The sequence below is a fragment of the Chiloscyllium plagiosum genome, unplaced genomic scaffold, assembly GCF_037043375.1.
Source record: "Chiloscyllium plagiosum isolate Xiang-an unplaced genomic scaffold, Cpla_swu_hap1 HiC_scaffold_7, whole genome shotgun sequence".
In the NCBI taxonomy this organism is placed as follows: Eukaryota; Metazoa; Chordata; class Chondrichthyes; order Orectolobiformes; family Hemiscylliidae; genus Chiloscyllium; species Chiloscyllium plagiosum.
This window is the reverse complement of record NW_028270145.1, coordinates 46,042,817-46,067,331: the sequence shown is the minus strand read 5'-3', so window position 1 is coordinate 46,067,331 and position 24,515 is coordinate 46,042,817. Positions and strand designations below refer to the sequence as shown.

Genomic DNA, 24,515 nt, shown 5'->3' with positions numbered 1-24,515 from the left:
AGCCAGTGCTAATGCATGGCCTCCAGGTCAGTGAAAGGAATAGGTCTTTCTGTGGGAGAATATAGATAACTGCTAACATCTGACATATCAACCTCAGCCTCTGAAAGTTTTTTCTTTTAAAATTCATTCATTGAATGCAAATGTTACCATCTGCCATGGCAGGAATCAAATGCAGGTCCCCAGAACATCACTGGGATATCTGGGTCAATAGTCTAGCAGAAATACCACTAGGTTATCAACTGCCATCAAGGTGCTGAAGCACTGCAGTCGGAGAGGCCAGTGAGGGATGAGGTTAACGAGTGATTGCTCTGAAGCACTGCTATCTCAGAGACCAATGAAGTTGAACCTTTGCAACCCCGGAGTTCTTCTCCTAAGATTTTACATCGTGTTCTCTGTCTATGCATCTCGATCCTGTACACAAGCTGTGTACAGTATCTGGTATATTGTAATACGTGATCAATGGACCTTTCACTCTAAATATACCAATTTTAAAATCAGCAGAGTTTAGAAAAATCTGCATTCTCTCAAAAGCTCTTTGCCAATCCTTTGTCAGAGACTAATGAAACAAGCTGCTGTTAGTGAGATTTTACTCAGATGGGTAATGATAAGTTTATGTCTCCCCCAAACTGCTGCTCAGTCTTGTCTCTGTTTTACTAACCAGTTGCTTAATCCCCAGGAAGCCTATACTGGAGACTTTTAAGTTTTAAAAATATCTTTCTGAGAATATTATTTGAAGCACAAGTACCCACCTTTTCACACTAATTAAGGTATCAACTTCAGGAACTGGTTATTTGCAGAATTTTAATCATACCTTTGTTAAAAGCTGAACGTTGGAATTGGATTGTAGCCGTGATTTCAAATCTACTTGTTTTAATCACCTACATCATCACCACCTCTCATTCTTAGGATTAAAACTCCCCTCATCATCTCAGGCTGCAGGTTCACTATTCACTAATGCCATGCACCATCCTCTGCCCCACTCACCATCACCACCACCTGGTAGTAAGGATCTGCCCCATGGATGTAATTTTCAGGCTGTCAGTCTTCTCTGATTATTTCAAGCCAAACGCACCTTCATCAGCAGCTATCTTTTTGAGGTTAATTTTAGACATTTATTTCTAATAAGTCAATTCTACCAATGACTTGTACATAATAAAGAATAGCTTAAACATTTCTAATATTTTTGGTGGTAAATTTATGCCTCTAATTTTGGCTTGCTGAAGAAATAGATTTTCGTTTTCTTTCATCTTATCAATATAAGTTTGAACTGTCCAGAGAAGTAAAGACTAATGTAAAGAGACCATTGAAAACCTCTGATATGTTTTGGCAATCAATCTGAACCAGCCCTGAGAAATCTTGTGACCCTATTTCCCCTTTAGTGGTCTTTTTATTAGCCTTGCATTCTTAAGCAGGCTAAAACCAATATTACAGCATCTACTCTCGACAGTGGTGGGGTGGTGCAGTGGCTCAGTGGTTAGCACTGCTGCCTCACAGCGCTCGGGACCTGGGTTCAATTCCAGCCTCAGGTGACTGTCTGTGTGGAGTTTGCACATTCTCCCTGTGTCTGTGTGGGTTTCCTCCGGGTACTCCGGTTTCCTCCCACAGTCTAAACATGTGCAGGTTAGGTGAATTGGCCATGCTAAATTGCCTAAAGTGTTTAGGGATGTGTAGGTTAGGTGCATTAGTCAGGGGTAAAATGTAGGGAAAAGGGTTTGGGTGGGATACTCTTTGGAAGGTTGGTGTGGACTTTTTAGGCTGAAGGGCCTGTTTCCACACTATAGGGATTCTATTCAAGATTCACGGAATCCATATTATGCATATGGATTCTATGAATTTTGATTAGTTGGTTGAGCTTGCTATTGCAATGGTATAATTTAAAGATATGTGCACATTGATAATGTGTTATTCACTGAATTATGTTTCTTTTTCTTTTAAAAGAGGGAGGTCAGGGATATTTTGACACCAGTTTACTTTGAAGTATCATATTTCCTGGAAAAACATATTACTAAGAATGAATCGACAGATGCTTTCCGACCACTCCAACCTGTTTTGCAGAAAAAAGGAAACCAAACAAATGAAGTCAAAAATAAGGTTTGCATTTAATTATATTTTTTATCCATCCAGTGATACAACTAAAGACTTTGGGGTAGAAATTGGTATGTGCTGCATTGATAGCTGAGTGTAGTTCAGGGTTAACAGGACTGATCGTTAGTCATGTTATCCTCCATCTGACCTTCTCCCTCCAAAAGTACACTAGATACCAGTTTTTTGACCACAGTTCCCGAGTTACAATACTTTTAATGTCCATTTCAGGATCCATGCTATATTTGACAACAGATGTGCAGAGCATGTAACATTTGAACTGTAGCAGCCAGTGATGCTTAAAGAAACATCCAGTAGCCCATGAAGAGTTAAGTTAATTTATCTGAATTTGTTGTCAATAGAGCCAGATTATTATTTTTGCCTCCCCAACACTATTGTAAGGTGTTGCTGGCTTGTGCTCACTCTCCTGTTTTTCACCTCCAAATCTGTGAAATTGAGATCAGGACCACAATACAACCATCACCTATAAAGTGGCGATAATGAGGATTTGTACCTTTTCTGTAAATTTCAGCTGTGTTATATGGTCTCAGATATGATTACACAGAGCTTTGAATTATACATTATCATGATAAGCTTTATTTGTATTTATTGTTTCATTTTACATATTGTACATTTACTCTTACATTCTTTTTTGAACAGACCTATTTTGAGCGATATTGTGCATTTGAAAATTGTTCTGCTAACCTCCAGGTTTCTGGAAAACTGCTGCTAACAGGGTGGGTGATGTACATTCTACAGTTATGTGTTGTTCTTTTTAATATGAATTTTTTGTTTTAAATACATACTTGGTAAAACATGTTAAAGAAATGATGTTCTCAGTAATTATTTCAGATATTCTGCCTCAGCTAGACTTTCCTACATTTTGTGACTTGATGTTTAATTAGTGATGCTGTAGCTGGTCATCTGTTGGTTATCAATTTCCATTCTGTCCTGTTTCAACCCTGCTAACCAGCTAAGCTTGAGAAATAGCTAAGGCAAGATGAGTCTCCAAAGATCTTATCCCTACCATGTTGCTATCTAATTTTGTCTTCATCTTTCACAAATGAAACAGCTTTAGTCAAGTGTTCAAGAAATAGAAATCCAGTCATGTGTCTGGACGATAAGTTCAGTTGCCTCTTCCCCTTCCTTTCGCCTTTGCACACTAACCCAAAGCCCACTGAAATTTTTTTAATAAACACTGGGGGAAAACTGAAGCTATTGTTTTTAGTTCCTTTCGCAATTCTTGTAGTTGATTTATTCTCTATCTCATTGTCTTAGACTAAACCAGACTGTTCGTACTCTTGACGTTCTAACCAATTAACCCAAAAGCTTTGCCACAAAAGTCATTTATTTTCACCGTCAGAGTGGTTCCTTCTTCTGTCAGTATCAAGATCTGCTCAAACGTTTTAAAATTTTTTTGTCTTTATACTTGAATTTCCATGCTCCTATTTTCTACTGTAATAAAATTTGTATCACCCAAACTCTGCCATTTGATATTAATTCCCACTCAAATTCCACACCTACCTCAACTGCCTACATTGGCTCCCTGCTCCCAAGCATCTCAAATGTACCATTTCCATCCTTATTTAATTGCCTTCATGGATTTGCTGTCAGTCAAGCCTGCTCCGGCCCTACAATCTACATCCCGCCCTATGGTTAATAAAGTCAGACAGTCATGCAGTTTGGAAGCAGACCCTTTGGTTCAACTCCTCCAAGCTGACCAGGCTCACTAAACTGAACCAGTCCCATTTGTTTGCATTTGACCTGTATCCCTCTAAATCTTTCCTAGTCATGTATCTGTCCAAATGCCTTTTAAATGTTGTAATTGTACTCACCTCTACCGCTTCTTTTGGCAGCTCATTCCATATATGCATCACCCTCTGTGTGAAAAGGTTGCTTCTCGGATCCCTTTTAAATCTTTCCCCTCTCACCTTAAAACTATGCCCTCTAGTTAGATTAGATTACATTACAGTGTGGAAACAGGCCCTTCCGCCCAACAAGTCCACACTGACCCGCCGAAGTGAAACCCACCCAGACCCCTACATTTACCCCTTATCTAACACTACGGGCAATTTAGCATGGCCAATTCACCTGACCCTGCACATCTTTGGACTGTGGGAGGAAACCGGAGCACCCGGGTGAAACCCACGCAGACAAGGGGAGAATGTGCAAACTCCACACAGTCAGTCACCTGAGGCGGGAATTGAACCCGGGTCTCTGGCGCTGTGAGGCAGCAGTGTGTTGGACTCCCCTAATCTTGGCAATTCTCCTTATTTATGCCTTTCATGATTTTATAAACCTCTGTAAAGTCACCCCTCGGCCTCCTATGTTCCAGGATAAAAAAGTCTCAGTCTATCTAGCGTCTCCTTATAACTCAAACCTTCAAGTCTAGCTAACATCCTTGTAAATATTTGCTGCATCCTTTCCAATGTAATAACATTCTTCCTATAGCAGGCTGACCAGAATTGTATGTAATACTCCAAAAGTGGCCTCACCAATGTTTTATACAGCAGCAACATGTCGTCACAATTCCTATACTCAGTGCTCTGACCAATGAAGGCAAACATGCCAGTTGCCTTTTCCCCAACCCTGTCTACCTGTGATGCCACTTTCAAGGAATTTTGAACCTACACCCCTGGATCTTTCTGTTTGACAACACTCCCTAGAGCCCTACCATTAGCAGTGTAAGTGCTGCCCTGGTTTGTCTTATTGTTCATCTGACCCTTTCACCCAACAGTGGGCTGCTGTGCCTTATTGCTGTTGAGGTTCCCTGCACTAGAATTCCATTTCATAGACTCTTCTGCCTTTCTACCTCCCTGCCTCCTTTAAAGTGCCCTTTAAAATACAACTCTCCAAACGTTTGGTCATCCTTTCCATAAAATTGTTTTTAATTTTACCATTTAATACCATATAAAAATGCCATGGAACAAAAAAGAAACAAGTGTGGATGCTGGAAATCTGAAACAAAAACATAAAATGCTGGGGAAACTCAACAAGTCTGGCAGCATCTGTGGAGAGAAATCAGAGTTAACGTTTTGGGTCCAGTGACCCTTCTTTGGAAGTTCTTGTTTTGTTTCAAGGAAACAAAAGTTTTGTTTCAAGTGCCATGGAATTTGATTTATAAATTTTGAGGTGTTCTCTCAATTAAAAGTTTTGTTGGTGTTAGACAGAAGCTTGGCAACTTGAAGTAGAAAACTATCAGCCACATGTAGGCTTTAGATTTGTCCAGCAGTGGAAATAGGTCAATCATTTACTGGTGAAGACAGATTTCTGTGAAATCATAATCAGTTTCTGTGAGAGAGGGCTGAATCAATTGCAGCATGCTGTACCCACAGTGGTGCCATCGGAAAGTTTAAGCTTTGAACAATCTTCTGCTAACGTTTCCTGATGCTGAAAGTAATGAATTGCAATCAGTGTTGCGACCATAGTCATAATGATAAGTATCATCCTCTTGTTACCATTACCTATTTGAACATATCTGCTAATGTCTGGATGATCTATTAATATTGAACATCACCTTAGACAAAGGTGGCCTCACCAATGTTTTGTACAGCAGCAACATGTCGTCACAATTCCTATACTCAGTGCTCTGACCAATGAAGGCAAACATGCCAATTGCCTTATCCCCAACCCTGTCTACCTGTGATGCCACTTTCACGATAATCATAGCATTGGCAAGGAGCTGATAGAATGAATCATGCACCAGAATTGTTGCAGCAAAGACTAGCATAACAAAACTCCAGAAAATCCTCATCAATGTCTCTTGAAAGATGGTGAAATCACATTTTCTATTTCCCTTAAGGCTAGCTGATATTTAAGCATATGTACCAACTGTAGAGTGAGAAACAAATCTTTCACATCCTCGGAAGTAAATTGAGTTGATTTCATCTCCATTGCAGTGAAATACCCATTTGTGAAGAAACCAAAACCTTTTTAGGGCCTTGCTTCATTTAAATGGAACCTGCAAACTGTAGGTATAAGACTAGTTTCTGGATTAAAATATACAGGAAATTATTTTTGTCCTTTTCCTCTACAAAACATATCCATATTTAATTCTAAGGCAGGAATGAAGGCAAAGTGCCGTTAGGAATTTTGTGAAGCCAATTGAATTACTTCACACATGGTACAAACTCTACTTGTGATTCCTTAAAATTGCAATTGGGCTCTGCACTTCATCTAAAGACACAAAATTGCATAATTAAGGGACCTATTCCCTGAAACTGAACTGTTGGCATTAAGTTGGCAATATGTCAAATGACTCAGTTTGAACCCATTTCAATCCTATGAATGTTGATATCAGACAGTTAAAATTGGCCCAAGTAAATACATAATGAAACCAAGCATGGAGTTGCTTTTAAATAAGCTTTTTCACAGAATTTGATTACTAATTCATAATTTGCTACTTCAATCTTTTCAAACTTGGGTGTGTCCTTCACTATTGGCCTTATTTTTAACCAGTGTTTCTTAAATAAAAAATCTTTCTGTTCCATATGCTATGGTATCAACATAACCGGGCAGAATTAGATTGTGTGCACAGAGATTCATTACAAGGATGGTTTTGCCTCAGCTTAATAAAGTGGAAAACATGTTTACTAATTTGCAAAGCATATTCCTTGGATGTTTCTATTTAAACAGATTAGTTTTAATTTCTGCATGCAAATTATGGCATCTTCCAAACAACCCAAGTACTTTGCCGGCAGTTTCATGTAATATAAAAGTAATTTCCTGCACTATGTGTATCCATATACCTAAATCCATCTATTCCACAAATAAGTCTTTTACAGTAGGATTCCTTTTCCTAATCTTGCAAAATGTATTACTTCAGATTTTTGTACCTTGAACATTTGAATCACCTGATCTGCCCATCTGTTAACTTAGTGCTCCTTTTGGTATCTTTCCTTGTTCCAGTTTGCCATTTTACTTTCCGTTCGCACACCAATTTTGTGTTTTGCTCACATAGTTTTCAATCCAGGTTAATATTTATAAGTACACCCTTAATTCAGACCCTTGTGAAATATTAACCATCGCATCACCTACCATCTCAATAGATGTGAGTTGGTGCTATCTACATAAATGTTGGTGCAGATAAATATTCATCTGTGGCGCTGGCAGAGCCTAAAGCAGAAGGAAGTAGCTGATTTCTTAGCAGGGGAAGAAAAAAAAATTGTATAGCTTGTGCTTGTATTCATTGGAGTTTAGAAGAATGAAATGAGACTATATTGAAGATCCTGAAGGATCTTAAAAGGTGGATGGTGAAAAGGTGACTCATTTTAAGAGAGATGAAAATTAAGATCACAGTTTAAAAATGTGATCTCCTTTATACGATGGAGGTAAGAAATTTTCTTCTCTGAGAGTTGGTAGTTCATGGTATTCTCTTCCAGGGAGCAGTAGAGGATGTGTCATTCAGAATTTTTAAGGCTTAAGTTAGATAGATTTTGATTGACAAAGGAATAAAACGATATAGGGGATATACAGGAAAGGAGACTTGAGGTCAAATAGTTGCCTTCTGCTCCTAACTAGTATTTTTGTTCATAAATTGCACCCTTTCCATCTCATAATTGAATATTACTAATTGCTGACCAAGCTTTTATCTCTTGAGGAAAATGATTGTTTAATCTAGTCAAGGTTCTTCTTTATTTCAATCTCACTTATCTTTTTCCAGTTACATGTACTTGTCTTCTACTTTTTTCATTTTCTCTTACACTGTACCTAATTATAATATGGCTTTTTTTCCAAGTGTTCCCTGATTTTTAAATTGTCAACTTGCACTGTTTAATTTCCATAGCCAGATTAAGCAGAGCTTTCGAGCATTTTAGAATGTCAACGTATTAACTGTGAAAACATTTTCAAACAGAATGCAAAGCTTTCTCACTGCATTTCCTTCATTTTGAAATAAAACTTGCTATAATCTAATTTCTAAATATAATATGCCTTTTAAATTTAACTACAATTTTTTTCCTCCTTTAATTGGTTTGTGGTAAATAATGTATCCCACTAAGATAGCACTACCTTTTAGTTCCTAACTTGAATCTGATAGGATCCTGTTTGCACCAACTCTCCTGTAAAATCCTAATATAGTGGCACTGTATTTTATTTTTATGTAAAGCTAATAGCTATCATCAATATCCCTCTTCCCTCATCCACTATGTTCGTGAAATTTAAAAGTAGGAATATTTCATTGTGAATCCCAATCAAGCAACAACAATATTTTAACCATGTTGGTCTGTTATGATATGGTATTTTAATTAATTTTATATCTAAGCTGTTGTTTCTTATGGCTTGTGCTTTATTTTACACCCATTTCAGTTTGGATTCCCATGGTTTAGCAATTTTCTCTTTTTTATCTTTCCATATCCTAATTTTTTTTGTTTCTGTTCAATTTCTTTATAGCCTTTTAAATATCTTCCCACAAGCTGCTGTATTTTACAAAGCTTATTTGCCTTTCTGAACTCCTGCTTCTCTCTTACTGTTCATTATCCCCACATTGCCATCCTCACCATTATTGGTTATCATGATATGGTCACTTTGGAAGTTACTTTATGACAATTTGATATAAAGTGAAAGTAATAGTTTGAAACTGACAGTCTAGTATCTGTTATGCATAACTCATACAACATAAGTTAACCATTTTGGGTTGGTTATAGAAAAGAGGGCAACAAGAAAATTCATAAACAAAACCAGATAAAGCAATTAAAAGTGTGAGGGAAAGTATAAGTGTGAAAAACACACAAGAGGCTTAGTTCAACTTGTCTGAAAAAGAAATCAGTTTTGTTGTGCTGACTAATACTTTGAGAATAATTGAAATGATTTGTATGTTGCAAAACAAACTAGGATCAAGTACACAGAAGTCAGTTCAACTATTCATATCATTGAATATTTATTTGTTCATCTTTGTAGTTCTTTGTTGGCATCGTTTGCTAATTTCCCAGTGCTTTGTCTAATTAAAACAGTATATCATCTAAAATTGTATTAGAAGAAAATGCCTCAACAGGAGCTGCTGCAGGTGCTATGGAACGTGATGACCCTAATCATCTCAAATGCTGATAATGGGCAATTTAGTTCTACCACTCCCTAGATGCAATTACACAAGATTTGGCAGAATGCAGCACAATCTAATTTCAAGGCTAGAACCGTTTTTGATGGACTCAATGGCATTTTCCTTTCCCTTTTTTTGAGTGATGGCCCATTCAGTCAAAAATACAAATCAGATGGTAAGAGTTTCTATAGATTTTTTAAAAGGAAAACATTAACAAAGGGAACTTTGGTCCCCTCAATTGAGCTATTTGGCCACGGATAATGAATATTAAGGAGATGGGAAAGGATGATTTAAACAGATTTGCATTCAGGCTTCATTAGAAACCAAACGGTAAAGTGATGGAAGGTGTCATCAACAGTGCAATCAAGCAGCACCTGCTCAGCAATAACCTGCTCAGTGACACCTAGTTGGGTTCCAGCTGACGATCAGTCTGTTCCTGACCTTATGACAGCCTTGGTTCAAGTATGGACAAAAGAGTTGAGTTCCAGAGGTGAGGTGAAGTGAGAGTATCAGCCCTTGAGATCATGGCCACAATTGACAGAGTGTAGCATCAAGAAGCCCTAACAAATCTGGCATCAGTGGATAACAGGAGGCAAAACTCTCCGTTGGTTGGAGTCATATCTGGCACATAGGAAGATGATTTTGGTGAATGGAAGTCAGTCATCTCAGCTCCAGGCCATCTCTGTAGGAGTTTCTCAGGCTAGGATTCTAGGTCCAACTATCTTCAGCTGCTTCATCAATGACCTACCTCCATCATAAGGTCAGGATTGATAATGTGCAATCATCGGCGAACAATATTCATCACCATTCGTGATTCTTCAGATACCGAAGCAGTCTGTGTTCAAATACAACAAGACCTGGACAATCTCTAGACTTATGCTGACAAGTGATAAGTAATATATACACCACACTGTTATAACACAGAGGTGAACCCCTCTGTTAATTAAATCCAAACACCCAAAAAAGCTCACCTTACCTCATAATCTGTTAAAGTATGTGACAGAGAACTCACAAATTCCACTATTTAAAGAAAATAACATTTTTTAACTCTAAAAACAAACATTAAACAATTGGTCACAATTCTAAGACCCACTTTCTCCTAACTGCTTATTATCTGCCTCCAACTCTATAACAATATGCTGTTCCATAAGACACTTATTAAAATTACATCAACTTAATTTCAAGGCAACACAGCGACTGTCATCTTCTGTGTCAGTCAGTCTTCTTCTTGCTGAGGATCTCTCTGGGACATTGTCTTTTTACTGTGAGTATGTTTCACATGAAAAGGTTCCTTTTGATAGAGTGTTTCCTAACTTCTTGGAGAGCAAGATGTTAGATCTCCAGGCATTTGTCTCAATGGCAGTTCTCTCTCTGACCAGTTTTCAAAAGGTCCGCATTTTATAACCCTCTCAACATCAGATTGTCTCATTGGTTCGATGTTGGCAAAACAATAAATTTAAACTCGATTGGGTTTTACTATCCTGGAGCATAATTTAAAATGGTTAAGTTTGAATTGTTGTCAAAACCGCAACCAACTCAGGAAAACATTTCACAGCCAAATGTTACATATTTTCAATTTTACAGAATACTCTGGGACTGCCATCTTGTTATATACGCAGATGCTTTTAATCTCTCAGTTCAGAACAGCATTCACACTCTCTTAAAGGGACAGTACACGCCTTCAACTTCATAACAACTCAAATGCTAGGCAATGGCTGTTTTCAATAAGGGACAATCCAACTGCTATCCCTTGATATTCTTTGATGCCACCATCACTGAATCCCCTCACTATTAACCTCCTTGGGTTTCCCATTGACTAGAAACTGAATTGACTTAGACATATAAGGAAGAGTTGCTAAAGTCTTACCAGACAATAGGGCTGCTCTTTCATTGGAGAGTGTGATAACTGGTGGAGGATTTACCCTGAAGGTCACCATACCTCAGAAGAGATTACAGGGAGAATCCTTCATGGTAACCTCAGCTGGTCTGGGAATTGAACTGGTTCTGTTAGCAGCACCCTGCATTGTAAACCAGCTGTCCAGCCAACTGTGCAAATGTTTGGATTCCAGTGACCTTGCTTCAGACTCTTCTTCTGAAGAAGGCTTACTGGAGGAAATAAGTAAGTAAGTAAATAAATTAATAAGCTACCAAGAGATAGACTTAAACAAGTGATCGAAAATCTGGCAGAGGGATGAATGATAATGGAGGAAGTGTGAAACTATGCATTTTGTCCGTATGGGTATAGATGAAATGTTATCTAAATGGTGAGAGACTGTAAAGCTCTGAGGTGTACATAGATCTGAGTATCATAGTGCATGATTCGCAAAAGATGAGTAGTCAGATACAGCAAGTAATTAGGATAGCTAGTAGATTGTTGTTATTTATTGCAAGGGAATTTTAATACAAAAGTAGAGAGATTCTGCATAAATTATACAGGGCACTGGTGAAACTATGTCTGGAGTAGTATATACAGTTTTGATCTCCTTATTAAAGGTATTATGTGAATGTTTTGGAAGCAGTTCAGAGATGGTTTATTAGCCTAATGCTTGGAATGGGTGTGTTGCCTTATGAAGAAAAGTTGGGCAGGCTAGGCCTGTATCTGCTGGAGCTTAGAGGGTGACTTGATTCAAACATACAAGATTTGTGGGTGGCACAGTGGTTAGCACTGCTGCCTCACAATGCCAGAGACCCCGGTTCAATTCCTGCCTCAGGTGACTGACTGTGTGGAGTTTTCACATACTCCCTGTGTCTGTGTGGGTTTCCTCCAGGTGCTCCGGTTTCCTCCCACAGTTCAAAGATGTGCAGCCAGGTGAATTGGCCATACTAAATTGCCCGTAGTGTTAGTTGAAGGGGTAAATATAGGAGTCTGGGTGGGTTGCGCTTCGGCAGGTCGGTGTGGACGAAAGTTCCATCAGTATCTTTACAGATGTAAATTTGGAATAGTAACACACAATCCCTTGCTTGAGCTACTTAAAGAGGACAAGACCATGCCACTTATAGCTTCAGGTCAAATTCACCTGTGGGCTATAATACTAAGTGTGTACAATTACAAGTTAGAAAATTGTCTGGGCGTCAAAAAGTGTGGTGCTGGAAAAGCACAGCAGATCAGGCAGCATCCGGGGAGCAGGGGATTCGGGTTTCGGGCTTCGGGCATAAGCCCTTCATCAGGAATGAGTACAGGAGGCCAAGTAGCAAATGTGGATGCATTGAGCCACCTGCCACTGGCAGATGCACTGTCAATGGTACCGCCACTGGAAGGGTCCATTCTGGTTTTAAACTTTCTGGACACCCTTCCAGGTACTGCTGACATTATCAGATTGTGGACACATGTGATTTCTGGATTGACAAAACTAAAAGAGCTTGTAGTGATGAAGAAACAGAAGCTCCAACACCACAAGAATTGAAATCTTTCTGGACCCGGCTAGACCAGATCACCAGAGGTCAGCATTTTACTATGGGGAGCAAGAGTGAAGGTCACCAACAGGGACTGGCTGAACTCCACCAGAGTCATCTAGGGGTTTCCAAAATGAAGATGTTGGTGAGATGTTATGTCTGGTGGCCAGGATTGGATGCAGACATAACTGCGTTGGTGAGGCAGTGTTCAGAGTGCCAACAAAGATAAAAATCACCGCCAGCAGCACCCCAACATACATAGGAATGGCCAGGTAAATCTTGGACTTGGTTACGACTGTGCTGGCCCTTTTAATGGACTCGACGTCCTTAGTCATTGTGGATGCCCACTCAAAGTGTTTGCATATGCCACTATCGTCAAACACTGGCATGACGATAGAAAGGCTGCAAGCATCTTTTGCAATGCACAGGCTCTCAGAAGTATTGGTCACAGACAATGGACCATCATGTACCGACAGGGAGTTTGACTATTTCCTAAAGTCGAATGGCATTTGGCAGATAAGGACAGCTCCATACCATCCATCATCAATGGTCTGGTGGAAAAAGCAGTCCAAACTTTGAAGACAGTTTTAAAGAAACAGCCTAGTACCTCACTTGATACCAAACTGTCCCAGTTCCCATTTGATTATTGGTCCAACTTTAATACAACTACACAGAAAGCTGCAGCAGAGTTGCTAATGGGGAGAAGACTCTGCACCAGGTTAAATCTGATTTTTCCATCAGACACAGACTATTGTAAGTGAGAGAGAGACAGTATACTTCAGGGATGAAGTTCGGTGCTGAAACCACAGAGATGGCCCTGCTTGGGTAAGAGGCATGGTCGTTGTGAGGTGAGGTCCTGTGATGAACACAGTTCGAGTAGGAGAATCAGTCCTGAACAAGCACATGCATCACTTGAAAGTTGCAAACTCACAAATGGCAGGAGTAAAACATACCTGGCCCGTCAGAACAGCTGGAAAGATTATTAAAACCTATGGGTTCTCCCCCTCCCAACTAACATCAAAGAAACCTCAAAGTCTGAGATGGACAGTGGATGTCACAGCCTTGACATCTTTACCACCTGAAGAAGAGGACACAAGAGGTAGGCTACGGTCTGGTACATGTTGCCCAGATCCGAGGCTGAGCGGGAGGAACTGGACCCATGGGACTCAGAGGGAGAGGGATATCGTGATTATAACGAGGTCAGCCAGATGGCCCTCATAGAATATGAGATCCCTGATTGGGACTGTTAATCTGGTCCAATCAGGGAGCCCTGGCTGACAGAAGTATCAAAGGTTCTGTTCACTCTGATAGTTGGTTGTGGGGTTATTATGGTTGTGGGGAAAAACTGTTGGTGCTCATCATTAGAGCTATGAAACTGACAACAATCTCTGGTGTTCACACATGCACATTAAACATAGAAATCAAAGAGGTTCCATCTGAGATTTGCAGTTATTTAAAAGGATGCACTGTGAACATCCCCGCAGATGGGAATCTTTAGGTATTGCTGAATTGAACTTAACTTGCGCCTGTGAGATTTTCAAACAGTTTTAAAACAAAAATCACACAAGTTGAATCTTGTTAAGTGAGTCTGTTGAGTTTTTAGTGGCATACTAAAGAGGGTAGAAGACAGAGGGTGGTGGTGGAGGGTTGCTTTTCAGACTGGAGGCCTCTGACCAGTGGTATGCTACAAAGATCGTGCTGGGTTCACTGCTTTTTGTCATTTATATAAATGATTTGGATGTGAACATAGGAGGTATGGTTCAGAAGTTTGCAGATGACACCAACGTTAGAGCTGTAGTAGACAGTGAAGAAGGTTACCTCAGAGTAGTACAGGATCTTGATCAGATGGGCCAATGGTCAAGGAGTGGCAGATGGAGTTTAATTTGGATAAATATGAGGGGCTGCATTTTGGAAAGGCAAATCAGGGATGAACTTATTGGTAAGGTCCTTGGGAGTGTTGCTGAGTAAAGAGACCTTAGAGTGCAGGTTCATAATTCCTTGAAAGTAGAGTCACAGGTAGACAGGATAGTGAAGAAGACATTTGGTATACTTTATTGGACAGCGCATTGAGTATAGGAGTTGAGAAGAGTCATGTTGCGGCTGTACAGGACATTGGTTAGTCCATTTTTGGAATACTACATGCAATTCTGGTCTCCCTGCTATAGGAAGGATGTTGTGAAACTTGAAAGGTTTCAGAAAAGATTTACAAGGATGTTGCCATGGTTGGAGAGTTTGAGGGTTGGATAGGCTGAATAGGCTGGGACTGTTTTCCCTGGAGCATTGGAGGCTGAGGGGTATCTTATAGAGGTTTATATAATCATGAGGGGCCTGGATACGGTAAATAGGCAAGGTCTTTTCTCTGGGGTGGGGGAAATTCAGAACTAGCGGGCATAGGTTTAGGCTGAGAGGGGAAAAATTTAAAAGAGACCTAAGGGGCAACTTTTCAAAAAAAGCTGGTGCGTGTATGGAATGAGCTGCCAGAGGAAGTGGTGGAGGCTGGTACAATTATAACATTTAAAAAGCATCTGGATGGGTATATGAATAGGAAGAGTTTAGAGGGATTTGGGCCAAATGCTGGCAAATGGGACTAGATTAATTTAGGATAAGGGTTGGCATGGATGAATTGGACCAAAGGGTCTGTTTCTATGCTGCATTGCTCTATGACTCTAAGTAGTATTGTTGAACAGAGTCTCTAGTTTTGAAAAAGAATTTTATACTTAGAGAATATAAATTTTTCCCTCAAGATAAAAATTCTTCCAACTTTGAAAATATTAAATGCTTTAGCTACCTGAGTGCATGTGCTAATCTTTATTTCACTCTCTGTGGAATGATTAAATGTGAAAAATGATCAGTGGATTTTATTGCCTGATTTGCTGATTGTATGTACCCATCAATGTGATTGGTTTTTTTAAAACCTGCTTGATGGCATCACTTTTACTATATGCTAGAGATGCCATTTTGTTGGTGCCAGAATTAGATTCATGTCAGAAACACAGGAATCCACACTGCAGGGGTCACTGGATCTTTTGTCGACAGCTTTCTGTAATTTCAGCAGTGAGGACCTCGTGTCACTGCTGACTGAAAATTCCAACCATATCACCAGCTTCATTCTTCAGCAAAAGTGTCATTCGCCCAGTATGGTCAAGTTGATGTGGAATGTACAGAATGACTCGACACCCAGTCTTTTAACAGGCATGTTCAGGTTACACTACATTTACTTCATAAATGGGAAATATGTCCCGAAAACGTCATGCCGCAAAGATAGAATTTAGGCTGTGATTTATTTCTTAAATTCAAATGTGTATGAAGCTGATATTTTCTTCTCTCTGATTATGTCAGACATTCCTAATCCTTGAAGACGTTACAAAGAGGCCTAGTTAATGCTTTGAATTTAGATTTTTTTTTAGGAAGTGGTAAGTATGTAGTGCTGAGATAGATGAAAACAGTGCTAGTTGTCATAGTTTAAAAAATGTAAAAGATATATATAATGTAATAACTCTATGATCACAGCGCTTTAAATGATTTTGCTGTTCCATGTAGTTTTGAATTTAGTAAATTATTAAAACACATTTACTTTTATTATTTTCAGTGCCAGTACTTTGCATGAGTGTCTGACTTTGTGCTATGCCAAATAATTTTTGTGTAGGGCAGAAGAAAGATTATTCATCAGTGGAAGTCTTTAGCGTACCCTTGTCACGCTCCCAGATGCACACCTGGTGCTTTGCTGTATGCTTGGCACCAGACTGATGGGCATCTCAGTGGCAGTACCATGGAAACATCATCAGGAGCCAGATAATACACTCTCTGGGAAATAGTTGAAATGTTATTCCTTGCCAAAAGAAAAGGAATGCAAAAATGTTGCTGATAGTGAAAATGTATCTTCTCATTTTGGTTAAAAATATACTTTGCTCGTTTATAGTGTTTATTATTTGTAATCACCCTGAAACCAAGTTATGCACAATTTTTTCACCTTTTACTATTTGTCGACTTGCCAGATTTCTTCCCAAAGGTGTTCAGTGACTAATATGCTGGGTAAAAGCCAGAATATCTTACAAACGTCTTGTTTTTCTGGCAGGAAAACAACCACAATATCACAATCTTTGTGTCTATATTCAAATCCTTAATTTTACTTTTATAGCAAATGCCAGATAAGAATCATTGTAATGAAATCAGGAATATTAAAACATCATCTTTGTTTGATCATTTTCAAATTCAGCAATCTTTTTGTTGATCTGCATCTGGATTATTGTAGAGACTTTTGGGATTGCACACAGAAAAATAGACGTGATAGGGATAATAATTATTGCAAAACTTTGTTATTATATCACTTACCTCATACAGTAATAATGATTAGATGAAAAAAATCTTTTTTTTACATTTTATATACTTAGCAAAGAGCTTGGTAACAATGTATATTGTAATGGTAAGAAAATCTTTGTGATGTTTATATAGTAAGTTGGGTTTGATGATTTTGTTTCCTAGGTCCCAAGTAAACAAATCCTATCTGGCAGTTCAAGAGGCAGAGAAGGTTGTTTTGAATGTATTGCTATTCAATGCAGGGGATGATGCATACTCAACAACTCTCACTGTTAAATTTCCCAAAGACTTACATTTCATAAAAATAGTTGAAGTGGTAAGTATAATGTGTGTTGTCACAATGTAAATTTGCCCAGGGGCCAATCCAGCTTGGCCCCTGGGCATCAGAGTTAACATGTTCTATTTTGACCAAAGGATGTCTATTGTTTTAGATTAGATTATTTACAGTGTGGAAACAGGCCCTTCGGCCCAACAAGTCCACACCGACCCGCCGAAGCGCAACCCACCCATACCCCTACATTTACCCCTTACCTAACACTACGGACAATTTAGCATGGCCAATTCACCTGACCTACACATCTTTGGACTGTGGGAGGAAACCAGAGCACCCTGAGGAAACCCACGCAGACACGGGGAGAATGTGCAAACTCCACACAGGTCTCCATACAGTGGTGCAGATCCCTTGACATTGAACCCGGGTCTCTGGCGCTGTGAGGCAGCAGTGCTAACCACTGTGCCACCGTGCCGCCCACTGTCCAAGTAATGTATAACAAAATATTACATACCTCATTGGAGATTTCACAATTTTTATACTGTTGTTTCAATTAGACAATTTGGAATTAACAATGTGGTCTGGATTTTTCTGTGATAAGGATGGTGAAACTGGTGGCATTCACTCTCATCATTCCATGAGGATGCATGGTTTAGATCACCCTGAATGCATTCAGTGGGAAATCTCTAAAGTGATAAAAAGCTCCATTCTTATGCTATTACCTTCATAGTAAAAACATTTTAAAAGTTGACACCATGTTGAATCAGGTATAAATATGTTTTAAACGGTTTTCAACTTCAAAATTCCTACTAATCAGCCTTACTGGCCCTGAAAAGTTAAATTTATATATTTTATATTTGTGGATTGCCAATTTTCTCCAAACAATGAAAAAAAAATAATTTGTTTATATGAACATTTTAGTTTCTATGTAAAATCAAAGCACAATAATTGGGTTTACTCTCTGGGGGAAAAAATGTTTTTTTTATTTCCAGGCTTATTTGCAGTCTGTGAGACTAATCCAATATGATTGCTGCAATCTGACATCCAACTTTCTGACATTATTGCTGCTACAGTGGTGCAGATCCCTTGACATGGTGTCAGATTAAAACTGATGTCAGGAAAGGGGAATGTACACTACAAACATTGCTAGCTTCCTTCAAAATCACTGGTGAGCTTTGTCACAAAACGAAAATCTAGCCCAGAAAGTCACTATCATGATCCATATACCAGAACCAGGGATCTCAGTCTGCAGTGAGCCATCTAGGGCTGAGAAGAAGAGAAATTTCTTCAGCCAGGCAGCGGTTAAGCTGTGGAATTCTGTGCCACAGAAAGCAGTTGAGGCCAAAACATTGAAGGTTTTCAAGAAACAGCTTGAGCTCTTTGAACTAAAGGGATCAAAGGGTTTGGGGAGAAAGCAGGAACAGGATACTATGTTGGATAATCAGCCATGATCATATTGAATGGTGGAGCAAGCTTGAAGGGTGTAATGGCCTACCAATTTCCTGTTTTTTTTTAAATGTTTCTATACAGTTGTTGTCACTTTACTCATTTAATTCCAGAATTGATCTTGGCTTTATCATCAAATATTGTGCATAAAGCAATATATTAAATGGAAGAAATATGATTACTGGGAAATTTTGACCACAATCTGTTCAGTAATGTGATAATACATTTAAAAATTAATTTAAGAATAAATTCATATTGCAATATATAGTCTAGCTACTTAAATCAGTGCATGTAAAAGGACAAATTATTTAATTTCCACTCACCTTTCCACTCCAATGTTAAACATAATGCATAAACATTCCAGAATGGGCCTTCTCACTGGAGGGCAGAAAATGAGAAACTAATGTTTCAGCTATGCGGTTACTTGGCAGTCAGAGGTCTCAATGTGATTTTAAAGTAGTGAGATGAGGATGATGCTTATATTTTTTTAAAAATAGTTCTAATTTAAAGTTTTAACCAGGTCCACAAAACCTGGGGACTTGCACTCCGCCCCAGAATCATGTTTCTTGGGTATTCCTGTCCTGGCAGCTGCCAGCGAAATCAGTTTATATGGTATTCTTCTTGTACATTGATCAAACACCAGTCATAAGTTCATAGCCTATCACACAAGAGGTCTGTAATATGATGAATTTCAGCACCAATGTGATGCCTATTTATGTGCATTGTATGGGCCAAAGACTGGTGCATCATATCAAACAGCTGTTTGCAACAAGCAAATCCTGATTGGATCAATCAGTCTGCACTTGCAAAACTCTCAACATATTGTCCAATGATTAACCTGATTCTGCAGTTAGATTATAAATCCATAAGATTTAGGAGCCTAAGTAAGCCATTCAGCCCATCAAGTCCATGCCACCATTCATTGAGATCTGACAATTCTCAACTTCAATTTGCTGCATTATCCCCATAATACTCAATCCCCTGAATGATTAAAAATCTATCTTACCTCAGCCTTGTATATACACTGTGCCAACCTGAACAGCCCTCTTCGGTAAAGAATTCCATAAATCAGCTACTCTCCGAGAGAAGTCATTCCTCCTCATCTCTGTATTAAGTAGGTCATCCCTTATTCTGAGATTATGAGCTATGGTCCTAGACTCTTCCACAAGGAGTAACAACCTTTTTGCTTCCATCCTGTCAAGCCCCTAATAAGCTTAACCAGTTTCAACAGGATCTCATTTCATTCTTTTCAATTCCAGTGAGCATGCGCCCAACCGAGACAACCTCTCCTCATAAGCAAATCCCTCCATACTTGGAACTAACCTAGTGAATCTTCTTTGGACTGCCTCCAATGCCAGTGTATAGAATATAGAACATTACAGCGCAGTGTTCAACCCTCAATGTTGCACTGATCTGTGAAACCAATCTAAAGCCAATCTATCCTACACACTTCCATTTTCATCCATATGTTTCAATAACCATTTAAATACCCTTAAGGTTGGTGAGTCTACTACTGTTGCAGGCAGTGTGTTCCATGCCGTTACTACTACTCTCTGGGTAAAGATACTACTTCTGACATCTGTCCTATATCTATCACTACTCAATTTAAAGCTATGTCCCCTTGTGCTAGCCACCACCATCCGAGGAAAAAGGATCTCACTGTCCACCCTATCTAACCCTCTGATTATCTTATGTGTCTCAATTAAGTCACCTCTCAACCTTCTTTCTAACAGAATCTTTATCTTTCCTTCTTTTTTGATCCTTGGGAACCAAAACTATTCACAGTATTCCAGGTGTGGTTTGACTAGTGTCTTATACAGGTTTAGCAAAGCTTCCCTATTTTCATACTTTATTCACTTTGAAATTCCATTTGCATTCCGTAGTACCCGCTGAACATGGATGCAAGCTTTCTTTATGATTCATACACAAAGACTGCCAAATTCTTCTGTCTGTAACTTTCTGCAATCTTTCCTCTTTTAAACAATATTCAGATCTTCTAATTTTTCTACTAAAGTGCATAATTTCACATTTTCCCACATTCTATTACATCTGCCAAGTTTTCTTTTTGTCACTTTCTGAACCTGTTTATATCCCTCTGCAGACTTTGTGAAATCCTCATTACTTGCCTTCCCACCTATTTTTGTGAGGTCCACAAACTTGACTATAGTACACTTACTCCTATCACCTGAATCATTAGTATATATTGTAATGATTACAATATTGTGGCCTCAACACTGATCCCTGTGACACCAGTTACAGGTTGCCCTTCTGAAAATGCCCTTCCTTTAGCCCAACCCTGACTTCTGTCCTTAGTGAATCATCTATCAATGCTAATGCACTACACCCAACATAATGGGCTTTTATTAAATAGCCTAACGTGTAGTACCTTATTGAACACCTTTGGAAATCCAAAACTGAGGTGTCACTCTGAGTGGGGAAAGTAAGAAAAAATGGAATGCAGGGGTCTCAGACTTTGCAGTTGCCAAACAGGATTGTTCATGAGAGTGGGGAGAGCAGAGTGAATGGGCCGACTGACCGTGACACTGAGAGACTGGAAGCTATTCATATAGGAGATTGAAAAGGAATGTGGGGTAACATAGGAGAGCATAGGAATGGGGATTGACCCTGTTATCAGTACCAAAGACCAAGCATCAGAAGCTGTGAAACCTGTCCCATGCCAGGATTCATGACATCTGTTCAGGGCTGAAGAGGAACTTACAGTGGGAGGTGGGGGATCTGGTAATTGTCAATTTTGCAGATTAATGACAAAGGCAGGAAAGAGTTTCTACATTGATAATAATTGAGAAGCAGAAGTTCAAAGGTAATGGTCTCTGGATTATTACCTGAACTATGTGCAAACAGTTACAGGTTGTATCAGATTACAGAGATGAATGGTAGCTCAAATGGTAGTGTGGGAAAATTACATTTTGGTTTGTGGGACACTGGCAGTAGTATTGGCGACTACTGTTGGAAAGGTCTGCATCTGAATCATGTTACAGCCAGTGTCCTAGTGAACTGCATAAACAGGGAATCAAAATTAAATATTGGGAATGAGGGATAAATTTGAGAAGATGTGGTCAATCAAAGAATAGAGACAAGGCAAGTGAGAAAGATATTATCAGGAATGATGGGAAATAATAAATCATAGGCTCGAGATGACAAATCAGCTAAGGTCAAATATTGCAAAAATGTCATCCATGTAACTGAATGCGTGTAGGGTTTGAAACAAAATGGTAGCGCAAAAAGAAGAATATGAGAATAATCTGATAGCCAGACATATAGTGGAGTAGAACTGGGGAAGATGGGGTGTTGTCCCTTTTATAATCTTAATATGATGAGGGAGAGTCAACATGGCTTCAACAAGTGGAGTCCTTAAAGGATGAAACAAGCAGGATGAAAAATGGAGAGCCAGTAGATATAAGGTATATTGATTTCCCAAGAAAAGGGATTTTTCTCAATTCCACAGGAAAAGTTACTAAAGGTTGCACAACAAGAACTTGTGGTATTGGGGATGATATATTAGCATAGCTAGAGAATTGGCTAACAGAAAACTGAGATTTAGAATAATTGGGTCATTTAAACTTGGTAAATTATAACTTGCAAAGTGCCACACCTGTTTACAATCATAATCAATTGGTTGGATGAATGGATTATATTGTGGTCAAGTATTCTGACATCCATTTCCTGACCCCAGAAGGAATACAGGCTCCAGTTCTCCTATAGAGGGCACCATTCTATAATGAATTTTTATCACAATATTTTCCAATGGAAAATCATGTAGACATGTTTAGGCAAGAAGAATTGCTGTGAATGGCCAATGCTATCTTAAATACTTTTCATCGAGAGTTTGGTGAGTATTATGCATGAAAGAGTTTTTTCCTCATATCTCTTCTAATCCTTTTGCCAATCACTTTAAAATCTGTGTTTCCTAGTTACTGACCCTACTGCTAAGGTCTTTCCCATCCTCTATATCCAGGCCTCCCGCCTCCACACAATCTTGTACACATCAATCGAATATTCTATAAGCCTCTTCTGCTACAAGGAATTTTTAAGCCTTTTTATGCTACTTTTGCTGGAAAATTTTTTTTAAAAAAGAGAATTTGAGTTTAAAAAAACTCTCCCTACTAACTTGAAATTAGTTTGAACAAACATTTGTTTTCACTTCAGATTTCAATGATTTCATTTTGAAGTGAATTGCAGTTCAAAGCTTTCCTATTAGTTTCTATTAAGTTAACTTGAAGCATAATTCAAACCCAGAAAAAGGGCTAGCTTCTTGTAATAAATCTCCATCTTTACTAATGTATGCCGTTAGCAAAATGCTGGATTTTCTGCCAGGGAAATACATTGCATTGCATTAACCTGAAAAGTTTTTAAAAAGAATTCCTTATGTAAAATTCCTTGGAAAATACAGCACTTTCAGCACTTCAACATAATAAGGTTAGCCTTACACTAGAGGCCATACAATACTTTAATACTGCCCTTTTTCATGAAGCTACAAATCGTGAGGCATAGCCAGAGTTGTGACAGGAACAGGATAAGTTGTCAAGTGGGGTCTTGCACAAGCAACAGAGGTTGGCATATGCTAGCAGCTGGCAATCAGGCAGCTGACAGGCCACCCGTATGCCTGCCCCAGGCCCAGGACTCTGGGCCAGAGGTCCCACCCACTGTGTTCCCAAACAATGAGAGAACTGGTGATCAGCTGGTTGCAGCTCCTGTGAAGGGACTTTCCCAAGATCCAGACACACGATTGGTGGCAGACAATGATTGTAGAGTGCGCACTACAAAAGAGAGAGATGTTGAGGAGTTTGCTGTAAAGGCAGGGTTTGGGGTGGGAGGGAATGGTGGCTCTCAGCTAACTCTTCAGAATTGATGCTGAATCCCTAGACATGTCATTGTGTTGAACAATAGACTTCCCAAGGAGCTTGCAACCAACGTTTCAGAGTCTGCTTGCTATGCATGGTAGTGGGAGGAGTAGGCACTTAGGTGGACAATAATTGTCTGCTAAATACTTCAGTTTGCAATGGGCTGGGAATGCTGTCCATCTGTTTTTCCCTCCTGGACTTAATTGAGTTACCAGTAGGAAGGTGCCACTTACCACCCTGATTAAACCCCCGCTTTTGGAGGTTATCACTACTACTCTCGGCAATTCTGGGCCAATATATTATTGGGAAGATTTGATATAAATTTTATCTATTCCCTACTTTGAAAGTAAGCTAAAAATCTGTAAAGTTATTGAGCTTTACTGACACTTGGGCTTCATTATCAAAACATTTTACTGACCATCTACGTAAAATAGTTGTTTTAAAGATCTCAGACGTGTATGAGTAAGAAGAACTAATTGGTAGCATTTGAAAATAATCTGACAGTTTGATGCTTAATGAGGATTGGTGCTTTTTGGTTCCAGGTGGAGAAGCATGTAATGTGTAATATTGTCAGTGATGAAAATTCAACAAGTCTGGAATGCATCATCGGACATTTGTATCTCGATTTTTTATCAAAGGTACAGAAATAATATCTGATCATTTAAAGAGAAACATAAATAACAACAATCTAGATCAGTGGGTTAGTGCCCTTTCACATGTACCTTAATTTAATTCAAGCCAAAGAAAGGGATTGAACATTTTTCTATCACTTTTGTCTAATCTGTTATATTGTACGAAGTAAGTTTGACAGGTTTTAAGTGATTTCACAGGGATTGTGATACAAAATTGCATACAGTTTAATGTTGCTGGTTAAGCTAATTCAGAAAATTCAAATAATATTGGTGAAAACAAAATATCCTCAAAGATGCAAACATGTCGTACTGTGATTAGGTTTCAGCTCCATCGTTAAAGAGAGGAGAAAGAGAGGCTTCATTCTGCCTCAGCACCCTGACCTGTGATTATTTGATACTTAAAGTCGATGACAAAAACAAAGTGATGAGCACCTCACGTTAAAAAGAATGAAATAGAGGAAATAAACATTCAAATA

The 24,515-nt window shown here is 38.9% G+C and overlaps 1 protein-coding gene across 2 annotated transcripts in view; it reads left to right on the top strand.

The window, feature by feature from the left end:
- itga4 (integrin alpha 4) overlaps positions 1–24,515 on the top strand; it is a 184,673-nt gene that overhangs the window by 96,667 nt on the left and 63,491 nt on the right. For both annotated transcript variants that reach the window (XR_015757649.1, XM_043693478.2), the window contains exons 16-19: positions 1,939–2,091; positions 2,743–2,819; positions 16,994–17,144; positions 23,950–24,045. Coding sequence is in view for 1 of the 2 variants with exons in the window: in XM_043693478.2 (XP_043549413.2) it covers positions 1,939–2,091; positions 2,743–2,819; positions 16,994–17,144; positions 23,950–24,045 (477 nt within the window). In the remaining variant the exon portion in view is untranslated. The remainder of the gene's footprint in view (positions 1–1,938; positions 2,092–2,742; positions 2,820–16,993; positions 17,145–23,949; positions 24,046–24,515) is intronic.